General features: G+C 38.2%; 1 protein-coding gene across 2 annotated transcripts in view; it reads right to left on the reverse strand.

Annotated features, from left to right (window-relative positions):
* The window catches only part of IARS1 (isoleucyl-tRNA synthetase 1), a 103060-nt gene that overhangs the window by 14298 nt on the left and 75513 nt on the right, over positions 1-13249 (reverse strand). For both annotated transcript variants that reach the window (XM_051627497.1, XM_051627496.1), the window contains exons 25-30: positions 11025-11127; positions 10730-10813; positions 4360-4534; positions 3856-3968; positions 3466-3561; positions 1313-1489 (exon numbers count right to left, since the gene is read on the reverse strand). In XM_051627497.1, coding sequence (XP_051483457.1) covers positions 1313-1489; positions 3466-3561; positions 3856-3968; positions 4360-4534; positions 10730-10813; positions 11025-11127 — 748 coding nt within the window. The remainder of the gene's footprint in view (positions 1-1312; positions 1490-3465; positions 3562-3855; positions 3969-4359; positions 4535-10729; positions 10814-11024; positions 11128-13249) is intronic.

Genomic DNA, 13249 nt, shown 5'->3' on the forward strand with positions numbered 1-13249 from the left:
AGCACCTTCTGTCAGGGCAAAAGCTCATCTTAACATAGACAACATTATTTAAAACTGACCCGATAAATCTTTCAGCTTTCCACAACGTTTTTCTTTACTAGCATCTGCTAAATTAAGATTTAGAAAACAGAAAAATAAGAGCAAGGGGGGAGCCACATGTGCACAGGCACAAAAGCTGCCACGGGAACACACAGCGACCAGTGTTAAAGCTGATGCATTAGGCAATTCCAGAGGCAGGCAGACAAGTGTTTCCCAGCACTGTATGTTCTTTCTTCCAGCTGCTTTTACATTCTAATTCAATTTTGATGTTGACTTTACATCAAACTGTTCATCAACAGTACACCAATCAAAGAAATACTTAGAAGAAACAGCAAAATATCTCTACCAATTTCTCAACCACAGTATTTTCTATGTTTGTCAGTAGATCAAACCAATGTTTTCTCCCCTCTGCCACTAAACTGATAGTTTTGAAAAAGGCCAAACAGAGCTTGGTTTCAAATCTGTACAATTTGAGAAGGGTTATTATCAAGTATAAAGCATTTCCTTTACACGTACTGTTGGGAGGATAAAATCTGAACTTTCCTTCCAGCTCTTCTCAGACCCTCAAGCCATTCTGTAAGTCAAATTTTGATATATCCTAAGTTTTTCTCTTTCTGGACTAGCATGGCATTTAGATTGAAGAACATCTCATCCAAAATTCTCCTAGGAATGCCTTTTGAACACAGTAAGTTGCATAAAGCCATGGCAAAAGTCTTCTTAAAACATCTCAAAAGAAACAACCAAAGAAAACAAAGGAAAGAGTAAACAGTTGAAATTTGCTGCTGAAAGAATAAACAATCTCCAAAACTGCATTGTTACAGGAGACTGAACTTCAGTAACACGGGGGAGAAAAAACAAGCATCCACAAACATTAACTGCAGTTGGTCTTAAGCCAAAAGGCAAAATTTAGCCTTCAAGGGGAACATTTCTAATACAATTAGCTAAAAGAAATCAGAGCAACAATATTTTTGCTGTCTGAACAAAGCACTTACCCAAGTACAAATAACTGTGTTTATCAGGGTTACATAAACAACTACCTAAGGTATTTATTTTGGTAACCAAGCAGCTTCACTTTCAAAAATACTACATATACAGAATCAATTATTATTATTATTTTTTTTTAAACTGAAAGAACCAATATGGACATTTATAAAATATCCACTACACCCCACAAATAAATATTGACATACAATTTTTCCATAAATGAAGCACTTTGTTCAATGAAAAGCAGGTAAGAAAATGAACTATGCAGTCAATGCTTTTTCCTTCTTACTTGAGTTGTTTCCTGGATGAGAATTTCTTTTGAGGTAGGCACCGGGTAAGGCTTCAGGGCAGCCTTTATTGTTGCAAAAATGAAATCCATGTGTTCCTTAATAACAGTATCCAGGTAGTCCCCTTCAGGGTGTGATCTGTAGTACACTGTGATCTCATCAGTAGGAACCAGGTTTCGCTGTAGGATACACCAAATCTACTGTTAATGACAGAAGATGACTTTCACATCTACCAACTGAGAGGAGGATGGCTCTTAAATTAAATTAGAAATATCTTAGGAAAGATATTTATCAGATATGTGGGAAAAGTTTCCACAAAATTTTAGAATAAAACAACTCTTTTGTCAGAAGAGGCTTGAAAGAAACATGGTTTTCCTGATTAGAAGCAAAAAGTTCACCTTCCTCTCCATGTCTCACTTTCCAGTTCCTTTACCAACACATCCCCCTCAGAGAGCTGAAAGCCTACCAGATTTATTAAAAAGCTTTTTTAAGGCCAAGAAGTTTACTAGCATTTAAACATCCTGTTAGCCTGAAATGAAGCCTTGGCTCTCTATTCAACACTTGCTCAATCAGTGACATTTTCTTAACGCTCAACAGTCTCCAAGACACTTGGGAATTGTTTTGGGAGACAGTGACCAGACCTTTAAAAAAGTTTTCACATTATTCACATACTAAAATGGATGTCAGAAAAGAAAAATTCCTTTGAATGGTGTGCTTATTAATGCTGAATTATATCAAAGTTAGCTTCAGTACGAAAATGGCTTCCAGGAAAAAAAGCTAGCAGCACTAAGAGAACTTTTTTTCTAAAATCTACTAAAAATAATGACTGCCTTAGTGCCACCTCTGCAACACTTACTGTGGATCCAGAATCTGTTGATGTTTATTACATGCACACTTTTAAAACAGGAGTGGAAATGAAAGAATAAGTGCACGTTAACATCATATTAATTATTAGGCAAAGTATTTTGATATTCACTTAAGTGGGATAAGTTATGAATTTATGTCATTACACAAGTAAATTTGTAACTTCTTTAGCATATGAGAGAATTTTCTTGCATAGCCACATTCCTTCCTGGTTTTATTTTATACAGATGTAAATCTGTATAGTTTCTTTATATAAAAAAAAAAAAAAACTATCTGGGTACAAAATTTGTTATTTTTCATGTATGCTTATACTGAAGATTCTGTCAGTCTTAGCTGTACAGGTATCCCCAAAAATCTGTCCCGTGGAAATTTTCTCTACACTTTATATTTAGAGCTCTTGCAAGATTTCTTCAGGAATAAACCTGAAAGATACAAATTCTAGTGTATTGCCAGCAAGTTTGTCCAGTAGGGAAACCCGACATGTATCATAGAACAACATATTCTATGCTTTCAATATGCATGTGCATGAGGGGGTGGGGGATTTTTTTGTTCTGTGGAGTTTTTTTTAACTTGCAGGTTCTGAAACCTTTAGAATTCTTTGTACCAAGTTAAATATTACTTCATGTCCTCTCCAGATTAAAGGCTTTTTAGACTTGTCATCACCTCGCCAGTGACCAGGCTTTCTTGGCACAAAATGGAGTGCAGGGCTTTCTGGATTAGTATTGTGGAGAGGAGGAAGTTACACTGGTTCAAAGTGCTGCAAGTTAAAGGTCAGACAGCATCATTTGTGTGTATAATGAGAACAATTTAGAGCAGAACTGCTACTGTAGGTATACAAACCCGTGCCAGAAATGCCTCCTGCAATTTGCCGAGACAAGAGTTAGTTTCTTTCAGCAGTCCCAGGCTCAATGTCTCAGCTCTCACCAGCCCAGCCCTAGAACTGAGATGGAACAGAACAGCTAAGAGCTGCCCAGCTGGGACTGAACCACTGCTGTGTGGTTGAAGATAGAAAACAAGAGGGGCTCAGTAAATGAAACAAACAAATTAGTTCATTGACTAAGGACAATGTCCAGCAAGCCACACATCTTCGACTCTAGCTACTGCATAACATGGAAATTCAAAGTCAAAACAGTAATTTGTAATCATGTACGTCCAATCAGAAAACTATATATAAGAAGTAAATGATACATGGCTTCATGTTTAACTAAAAAGGTCAGTTTGTGCTGCATATTGCCCAAAGATTTCTTACAAGTCAATTAAAATGTCTTCCTCCAAACGTTTGCTTCCTAACCTTTTTGCGAAGCTTCTGGATGCGATTAATCACTTCTCGGGCAACTCCTTCATCCACCATGGACTGGTCTGGGGTAACATCTAGCAGAACTAAAACCTGAGGTAACACACAGGCAACAGTTGAACAGGTGATTAATTCAAAAGAAGGTACCATTACCTCACTGGTACTCTGGAACATTTATATAGAGCTCCTCGCTTACAAAATACCACGTCAAAGAGAATACTTGCAGCACCTCCAAAATTCCAAAGATAGGCTCCTGGAATTTGTTGAGCTAACTGAACAAACAACACCACTCCAGCTTTCACCTCATCATTTTCATATGACTTCTAGAGGAATTCTTCCCTTAATTAAATTTAAAAAAAAAAAAAAAAGAAAGAAGCAACAAAATACCTGGGCGTCCGAATGTGCCTCATACTGGGCAGACCCTCCTGCCACCTGATCAAAGGTATACATGAGACGAAGGTCTTCCCCATGGAGTTCATGCCCTTCTACAACAATGGTGCCTGCAGAACCAACAGGTGAAGAGCATCTCTTACCATCAAGAGTGAAAAAATAAAAAGTCTCTAATTCAGAAAGCTTTAAACTAGCATCACACTTCAAATACATGAAATGCAGTATATCTGCAATACAATTAAACAGCAGCAAAGCACTAGTAAAACACTGAACTAACCCACATCCAGATGTTTCACACAAGCACCTCCACAGGCAGCACAACTCCCTCTAATGCAGCCACCTCAGCCCACAGGATACTTTTGCATCTGTTCCTGCAAGTGCTTGATTAATATGCACAATTCAACAGCAATTGCTTGATTTTTTTTCTGAGGAGCCAAAGGATTTTGAATCTTCTTCTTTGGTCAACCTTGCCACCGTTCAATGGTTTGCACCACTACCTACCTGTCTCCTGGAATTTCTCCAGCTGCTCACTCTTCAGCTCTTTGATGGCAGCCATGACCAGCTTGAATGCACCTTTCAAGCGCTTCCCAAGCACCATGTGATCTGGCTCTGCTCTCAGCCGGACACCGTACTTGTCTTTGTTAGTAGATAATGTCACTTGACGAACATTAAGCTCCTACACAAATATAAAGGGAGAAAAAAAACCTCATCTGAAGAACAGCCATCTCTGGCAGCTGGTGCAAAACCAGAGGCCACAGCACTAGGGAACTTTTAAGCCTCATGATGCAATTTTTTATATGGTTGCGTCTAGGAACTAAGTCATTTGCCAACACTACAAGTGCAAATAAACCAAACCAATACTGAAACTATCCTTCAGCAGAGGACCCTCTCCTCATCTTTGGCTTTCACATAGACATTTCTCTGTTGCTAATAGACAACAGTCAGCTCTGAACTCAAATCAGATCTCCATTCAACAGCCTTCTTCACTTGACTGTTACAACTTCCTGAAGAGACAAAACTACTACCTTTCTATGTGAGGGCTTTACAACACAGCCTGACAAAACTCAAGAAGAAAAACTCTGCTGAAATGCTCCTATATCAGTAGGCATTTAGCCAGAAAAGTATAATTGACAATTTTATGGTTTAGGTTGTATAAATGCCTTGTTTCTTCTCTTTCCTCATCTATTTATTCTGGGTTCTTACTCTACAGAAAAGCACCTTGCTTTTAATTCTGCCCCATGAACAAATGCATCACCCACATCAAGAAATAGTATCTTTGCATACCTCCTGTCAACAAGGGCCTCTTGCCCCATGTTATTTTGTGTCTTCAAGACAGTCTGTTTATCCCCTGCTTTATAAAGCTAAGTAAGAAACACACACAAGGTAGGGCTTGATGCCTGAATTTCCAGTTTCACAGTCTCACTCTACTCCTCGTGTCCCATACCAGGGACTGACTCTGGAAAATTTTAATTGCCAACATGCAGCTCTTCTACAGATACAAACCTGCACACATCTGGAGCGTGTTTCACTATAATCTGGCAGGTTTTGTCTGTCAGATTGCCCAATACTTGAAGCATTTTGGGTTTAAATTTCTAGTAGAAGGCTGTTAGAATTTACAATAAGGTGATAAAGAATCATCAAGTGCACTTGGCAAGCACGATACTCCAAGTCATTTAGGAAGCAGAAGTAAATGGTAGTGTCAGCATGTAGCCAAACACATATATTGAGAAGTAATGGTTAAATACAACCTCTGAGCTACAGTCTAATTCCCCAGGAAGTCCTATTGACATGAGGAGCCAAGAATACCATTGAATCTAATTTTATTTAATACATCTTTGAGTAAATCTAATGAAAAGTACATACTTCAGAAATTCAGTTTTAATGGGGTGCTGTTGGAAACGAGCCCACAAGTGGTAAATGACAACCTCTTGGGGAACAAGAAAGGATACTAAAAAAATAGCACCAATTAAAGATGACTTTGGGCTTGATTAGATAAGTAACATCCAAGCCAACTTCATCAGGGCAAGTTCTCTATACTAATTAGGTTAGGAAACCACTTCTCTGTATATATTATTAATAATAAAAATGGATTGATTCATGGAAAAAAGCAAGCTTGTATCTTAGGTTTGCTGACATCTGACACAAAGTAGTGCCTTATCTTAAAGTAATTCTTAACTTTAGCATCTCAATAAATAAAAAATTAGCTACTTGACACAACTTTCAAACACACAAACAGAGGCAACCAGTCCTTCCCATGGCTAGTGGAGGAGACTCCTATGTACAGGGGACTGGAGCTGGGGCCATGTGCCAGGCACAGAGCCACCAGTAACCCAACTACACCCTCACAAGAGAGGAAGAGAAAAGCCCTGCTGTGCTTCAGCTGGGCTGGGCTCTCTAGGCATCCTAAACAGGCAAATAAACATTAACTATGTAGCTCTGTAAGAAGGAAAATACTGGAGGACCAGGCACTGCCTCAGTTCAAGCACTGGTTAATTCAGCCCCTTCACAGATTCAATCTACTCAATCACTGTAACACCATTTACATTATGAAGCACTGGTAGACCTTGAACTTGTTGAAGGGGAAGTCAATTTTCTGGTTTATTGTAGCCACATTTAGGTGTGGGAATTGAAGGGTATACAAAGGTTGGATGCAAACAAGATTCCAGTTGTGCACAGAGCAAAATTCACTGAGAAAAAACCTTTCACTGGAAGTAGTTAAGAAGAGAAGTCCCAAACTAGGCTAGTAAAAGGCCTCAAATGCTAATGAATATAATGCAACCATGTTCTGTTGCTAAAAGCTTTCTGGATTTACTTCATTTTGTAAACATGCTCATTTTTGCATGACAATTAGATACTCTGGACAGTTGTGCTATTAAAATCCATTTATTTCAGTTATTTTCTGTGTTCTGATGACAGAGAAAGACTGCAGATCAGAGAACACAGCTACTTCTGAAAATCATGATGAATGAAATTTTCAAAGAATTGACAAGGATTTTTTTCAAATTCTTTTGTCAGCAACTGCATGAAATGATATGGTGTAATTTTTCTCACAAATTACCACTGGCACCTGCAAATTTACTAGAAACACTCTTGGCAAAAACTAAAGGTTCTAAATCTCTGAATATGTACAAGGCTGATGAACAAAGCTGCAAATACAGCCCAAGTAATACTACCCAGCCTGTATTTGTTGACCCTTTTAGCTCTGAACCATCCTAATAAACAACTAGAATGATTGCTATGAAATGAAGTAAAACACATACTAAGCTTCAGCACCAGCTTGTTGAATTTTAAGATAAACAATAAAAATAGGACAATAGACAGTATTTTCTATTTGGGCTTCCATGAAAGTATTTGAGTTGGTTGTAACTAATCTCACCACATGACCTCAAGTTTATTCACAGTAGCAAATTAATATAAATTAAACTGTCTTTTTGTACAATTCAATTATGTAATAATTTATCAAATTGCCAGGTTCTTTTGTTAACTTTTAGTATTTGTAGAAGTTGACTGGATATTTTGTCAGCTATCTTTCCAGAAGTAATTTGAGTAAACAAATTTATCTCTCTCAGAATTTGATTCTGTAAAATCTTCAAATCCAGTTTTCACATCAAGAAAATGTGATAGACACTAACCTAAATTTAATACATTTCTGCTAAAGATCCATGTATTGAAATGATTAATATTAACAACAATTCTGAAGTGAAGCATCATAACTGCCAAGTCTAGGAGAAATAATCAATAAGCTAACATGACAGAGAAGCCTTAAAATTCCACTTGCAAATTAATTAAGACTTTAGTGCCTAATTCTTAAGAATTTAAGCCCCACAGTAACTAAAAGCAAGAAGCAGACAACACTGATCTACAAGTCTTGTGCATTGAGCCACGACTCCCTAAGCCAGTGTTCTTCAGATGCCCCAGCAGCATTTACAGAAGCCTTCCTTAGATGCATATTTAGGCTTGGAGAAAGATGATATTGCTGGAGTACTACACAGTTAGAAGTTTAAGAGGTCCTTTGCTGCTTCAGTCATCTCTTGAATTTTTTGAGTAACATGGTTGCTCTCAGTAAGACAAGTGAGGTGAGTTGATCTTGCTCAGGTAGATGCAGATATTTATTCTCTTTGTCAAGGCAAAGCAGCTGATCTTGACAATGACAACCTGAACTAAAAAAGTTCCCTCACAGTTGAAGCATGTGACTAGATCTTCTGTTTCAGAGCCCTCTGAGGATGCCTTATTAAAAGGAAGAAAGAATCCCAAACCTAGCAAGGACAGGCCTATGACAAGGGCCATGCTACTTCTGGACAAAGGAAAAAATCCCTAGGCCCTCCAGTGCCAGTGGTTATTATGACAGAAAAAGGACTTCTTGCTTATCTTAAGACCCATTTCACTGGCTTTAGACAATGCAAAATCCAATGATTATGGAAGAAAAAAACTAAACCATTAAATGTAAAGCATTTTGCCTTATGCCTCACGTACTGCCAGTGCCTTAGTACAGCCACTGCAACTGACTCTTGTCATCAACCTATAGAAACCCATCTGGAAAGTGACAGATTCTGACAAATTAAAGATGACAGGAAGGTCAAAGGTTAATTATAACCAGAAATACATTTTCTGTGACAATCCAGAGGCCATTAAACAGAAACACAAGGTAAAGACAGATTGCTGAGCTCACCAGTCCTACATTGTATCAGCTCTAGGAAGTACAGAGGCCCCAAGGTGTTTACAACAAGAACTTCCTGAAGACAGAAATGAGACAAAGTTCCTCTGCAGTGTCAGATTCAGAGCTTCAGTGTGGTGGATGGAGCTGCAGGAAAGGTACCAGTCACTCCAAACTGTAGAGAATCCCTACATTTCCCACCTGATGACTGCACTTGGATACAGAGAAGTTGTATGCTAATATAGCTAAGTAGCTTGGGAAGTACCCTGCAAGTAAAACAGGAGAAAGCAGTAAGTTTTAACAGTAATCTGGTTTTAGTATGTACCCTACAAGCACTTGTAGTACAGGAAGAAGGAGGACTTCAGAGAATAATGAAAAGTGCTCCCTACAGCTCATGTTTCCACATGGGAAGGTATCACGGGAGGGAAGGAAGGATTTTACCAACTGTGCACATGTACAACCATATTGTTGGGTTTTTTTCTGTTTTTTGCTCATTTGTAAAGAGATTGTTTCAAACTAGTAGATTTGAGCAGGTAAAGCTTGCAGTTCACCAACAGTCAGGAACTCTTGTCATACTGAAGGAAGTCAATACTTGGGGTTTGGTAGTTTTTGTATTACATTGTACTTCACTGTCTAACAAGGCTAGATCTTCTTCTCAGAAACCCTTTCTATCAGGAGGTCTTGAATGAGGAAGATCATCTAAACAACTACCTAGGTGATTTTGTTTTAGACAGAAATTATTGTCCTGAAATAATCTCCAACTTATACCAAGTCTAATGTATGCATTCTGCCCAATATCAAGACCAAATCAGTCCCTTTAGAATTCTGCTGCCTTAGCAAAAAGCTGCTTTTCAGTTACTGTGCAATTCTTTCTTCCCCAAAGCACACAGAACTACAAAGATGAAGTCAGGGCTTATCTCCCCAGGCAACACAATGAAACACTCGGGTGAAAAGTCATCACCTATCCCAACACAAGACTACTGCAGTAAGAGGAAAAAAAGACTGTTCAGAAAGAACACCGTAGCTCAGCCAGTCTTCTTTCTTCCCCCACTGCCTTCCAGAGTGGTTCTGAAAGGCCTCCTGTCTTAGAACAAAGATACTACCACCTCTAACTCCCTGCCCAGCACAGCAATTATAAAGCCCTGAGGCTGCTAACACTGAGAAACTGCACATAGCTCCTGGTATCGACGCATGATCACAAGAGGTTTAAGTAGCAAGAACCACTGGTGTGCAAGATGTTTTGAAGGCCCCAACACCTAGAAAAAAGTTAAAAGGCATACTGATACAGTAGCTTTTATTCTCTTTTCTTTTTGAATGAAAACACCATGGTCAAAGCTCATCACTGTAGCTGAAACACTCTTACTTCTCATGATTCCCTCTTACTGTTTGATTTCTCTGGAACATCAGAGATGTGAAAGATGACGCATATGAAGTTTATTTGTAGTTAAATTTAACTGAATATAAAAAAAAAGTCCACTCCACAAACACTTTTAAGCAATCAAAAAATAATAGGCTTTGTGCCTTCACTACACGACTGACTAAAAGCAGAAAGTGCAGCCAATTTCAGCAAGTTACACTAAGAAAACCAGGAAGAGTTACTTTTCTTTTGAATGAGGGGACTTTTCTCCAAAGATTTAGAAGTAGGACAGGCTGCATTTCTCTAAAGGACACACATTAAGAAAACACTGCAGTGGCATACAGGAGCAGATGAGTGTAATTTTTATTTACCATTCTACATCCTAAGCAACACCCTGCAAAAACCTTGAGTGGTTCCCTGTTCTCCCTTACGTGGAACTCCTCCATCAACTCTTCCACTTACTGCCAATCTGTAATGCCCGTTAACTGAAGGAGATTAAAGTTTGCAGTCCATCTCTTTGACAACATGTAGTTGAATTCTGTCTTAGTTTCAACAATGAAATGTTTGTTCCTTACAAGAAAAAGAACATTTCTAATTACTACTGATTCATTAAAGGAGTCCTCTCTGGTCAGTTTGAGTAATTGTTACTCCATACTATAACTGACTGCCCAAGGATCATCATCCATCTACCCTCATTGCTGACCATGTACCCCCGAGATCCCCCATCATTACAACTCTTTTAAGTTAGTTTTACCACCCTGTGAGTTATTAAAATCACCAACATGGAAGGCCAGAGTTTCATTCGTTTAGGTAACTGACATACACAATTCAGTTCAGCACCTTGTTCATCATGTTCTTACCTCAAGTATGTACTTCTCTAAAGACTTGATGTTCTCCAGAGCCTCTGGATCCTGATGGATAACAACTACTTCTTTCAACGGATACTGGAGATAAGAAAAACAAAAAAAGAACAGAAACTTTTGTCCTTCCAAATTAAAGAACTTCAGAAATTACTATTCATCACTTCAAGTACTACATTGTCCAATTGTTTGCTAGTTCAAACTGAAATTATTCAGTTTTCCCATGCTTGTCCCAAAGTTACAAAGCTATCACACATTCCCAAAGTATTAAGAAGAGGTGTTAGAGAGTTCTAACCTTTACTGGAATGGTTTTCCTGTCTCTGATTACTCGTCCCAGCTCAATCACAGACTGCAAACAAGAAACAGCATTTTCTATTTTTTTGTCGATGAGATCCTCCCTGGATTACAAAGGAAAGATGATAATGCTTCATTTTCATTGTATCTCTTTGAGCAAATTAAAAACATCCTACCCCCTTCTCTGAAATTTCCTACTAGTGCCTCAATTATGGTCTGTTTAGGGCAATTTGAAAAATAAGCAGGTTGTTTTTTTCCTCTTTTTATGCAGAAGATGGGGAAGTAACTTGCTGAAAAGAAAAAGCAGCTATTTTAAAATCATCTTTTGTTAGCACCTCTTACAAGATGGAGATGATGGGTTGAGTCATGCTACCTATTCTATTAATATCCAATAAAAAGTGAGATCTACATCAATAATACCACAAGAATATGCAAAAAAGATATCACAAATAGGACACTTCTAATAACAATGAAGTACTGAGAACACAACCAACTCACTGGAACTCAGTTTAATATTTTCTAGAAATTCTAGATGTTTTAGTGTGGTGTTTTAGACCATCTTGTCATCTTTCCTGGCTTCACCATTTTAACACCCTTCCATTCTGAGGCAAGGTAGGGTGGGTGGGGTTTTTTTGCCTTTGTATGCTTTCACATCTTGTTTCAAATGCACCAGCAGCCAACAGTTCTGAAAATGTGGGGTTTTTTTCTTTTGAGTACCTTCATAAATTGAGCAGCTCCCTTAAAACCACACAAACATTGTATCAAGACCAGAAGATTCTGGTTCAAAAGACAGTTATGAATAAAATTAACAAGGTTAGTTGTAGTAATATCAGTAGCAAAAGTACTGGGATGAAAACCATGCATCCAATAATGACTGTCCAGAAAAACAGAACTAGTCAAGCAAACCTTCAAACTGAAATATCTCTATCTTCTGCACTAGGGCTTTAATTAAGCTGTTACTACTAATTTGAAGCTTTTGTTTCTTCCAAAAGTTGGTCTTCAGGATGGTTCTCCAAAAACTTGGAAACATGTAAATTGTGAAATGGAAGATTTTGCTCCCACAAAGGTTCATGTAGTATATTGTGGCAGTATTTCAGTATCATTCACTATTACTTAAAAACATTGTGGAGCCACAAAATGGCACTAGAATTCCTGGAATGCATGCACATCCACAGCATCTAACACAACCAGTAACAGGTTGTTTTTGTAACAGGCTGCAATTTGTAACTGGTATTGAATCAAGTTCAGCTGTGAAAGTGGCCGAGTCCCTTACTTGTATCTGTATATCCCCATCTTATTGTTAAAGTTCTATTTTCTGTAACTGCATTTTTAAAAGCCACTTTGTTAACTGACAATATTGTCCTTATGCAGGCATTGAAAAATACTCAAAGCAAAATGCAATGATGTGCTTAGCAACTCATGGTGAAACTCCAGAAGTTCAACAATAGTTTAGTTCTGAAAACACATCTTTTTATCTGACAAAGGAAACAATCCATACACAGGAGATCCAGCAAATTACACAGACTAATAGCAGACAAAAATCCAAACAAAGTACAAGCAAGAGGAAAACCCTGCAAGCAACTCAAATACATCGGATGTTTGCAAGAGGCAGCAGCAAGTCAGGTTGCACTAACAGGAATAAAAAGTGACTGAGCCACTTCTAACATGCTACACCCACGCTTGAACTGAGTTCCTGCATTCTGTCCTTCCATTTTTTCATTCTACAGGAGTTCCAAACCATTTGTGAGAGCTCACTGATGAGGTTTGCATTCTTTGATTACATATTCTTTACAGCATTTTCCCAGGGAACAGAAAATCAGCATCATCATTATGTCAATCTCCAGCTCCTCACTGCAGTAACCCTCACTAGGAAAGCTATGAGAAAGAACATGCTCAAAGGACATACTATCCATAAAAGAAACATTACTATAAAGTTTAAATTTTTCAAGTGGCATGTAAAGTATCAAGGTCAGCTGTCTTGTCCTTGAGGGTTTTCACACTGAGCTGCAATTTGAAAGGGAATTTGGTTCTCCTCTCTTTGGTGACTACCAGTAGAATGCAATGCAGGCACCAACTTAACCCAGTAACGTAGCACCAAGGCTCTGATGAGCAACTGATTGCTGCAAGACTAGTGTCTCCCTAGGCTAAACAAAAGATTCCAAACAAAAACAACTTCAGGTCTTGAGTTCTAACCTGGGTTGAGCTGATACTATGGATAACCAGGAG

The sequence above is a fragment of the Apus apus genome, chromosome 9 (assembly GCF_020740795.1).
Source record: "Apus apus isolate bApuApu2 chromosome 9, bApuApu2.pri.cur, whole genome shotgun sequence".
NCBI classification, from domain to species: domain Eukaryota; kingdom Metazoa; phylum Chordata; class Aves; order Apodiformes; family Apodidae; genus Apus; species Apus apus.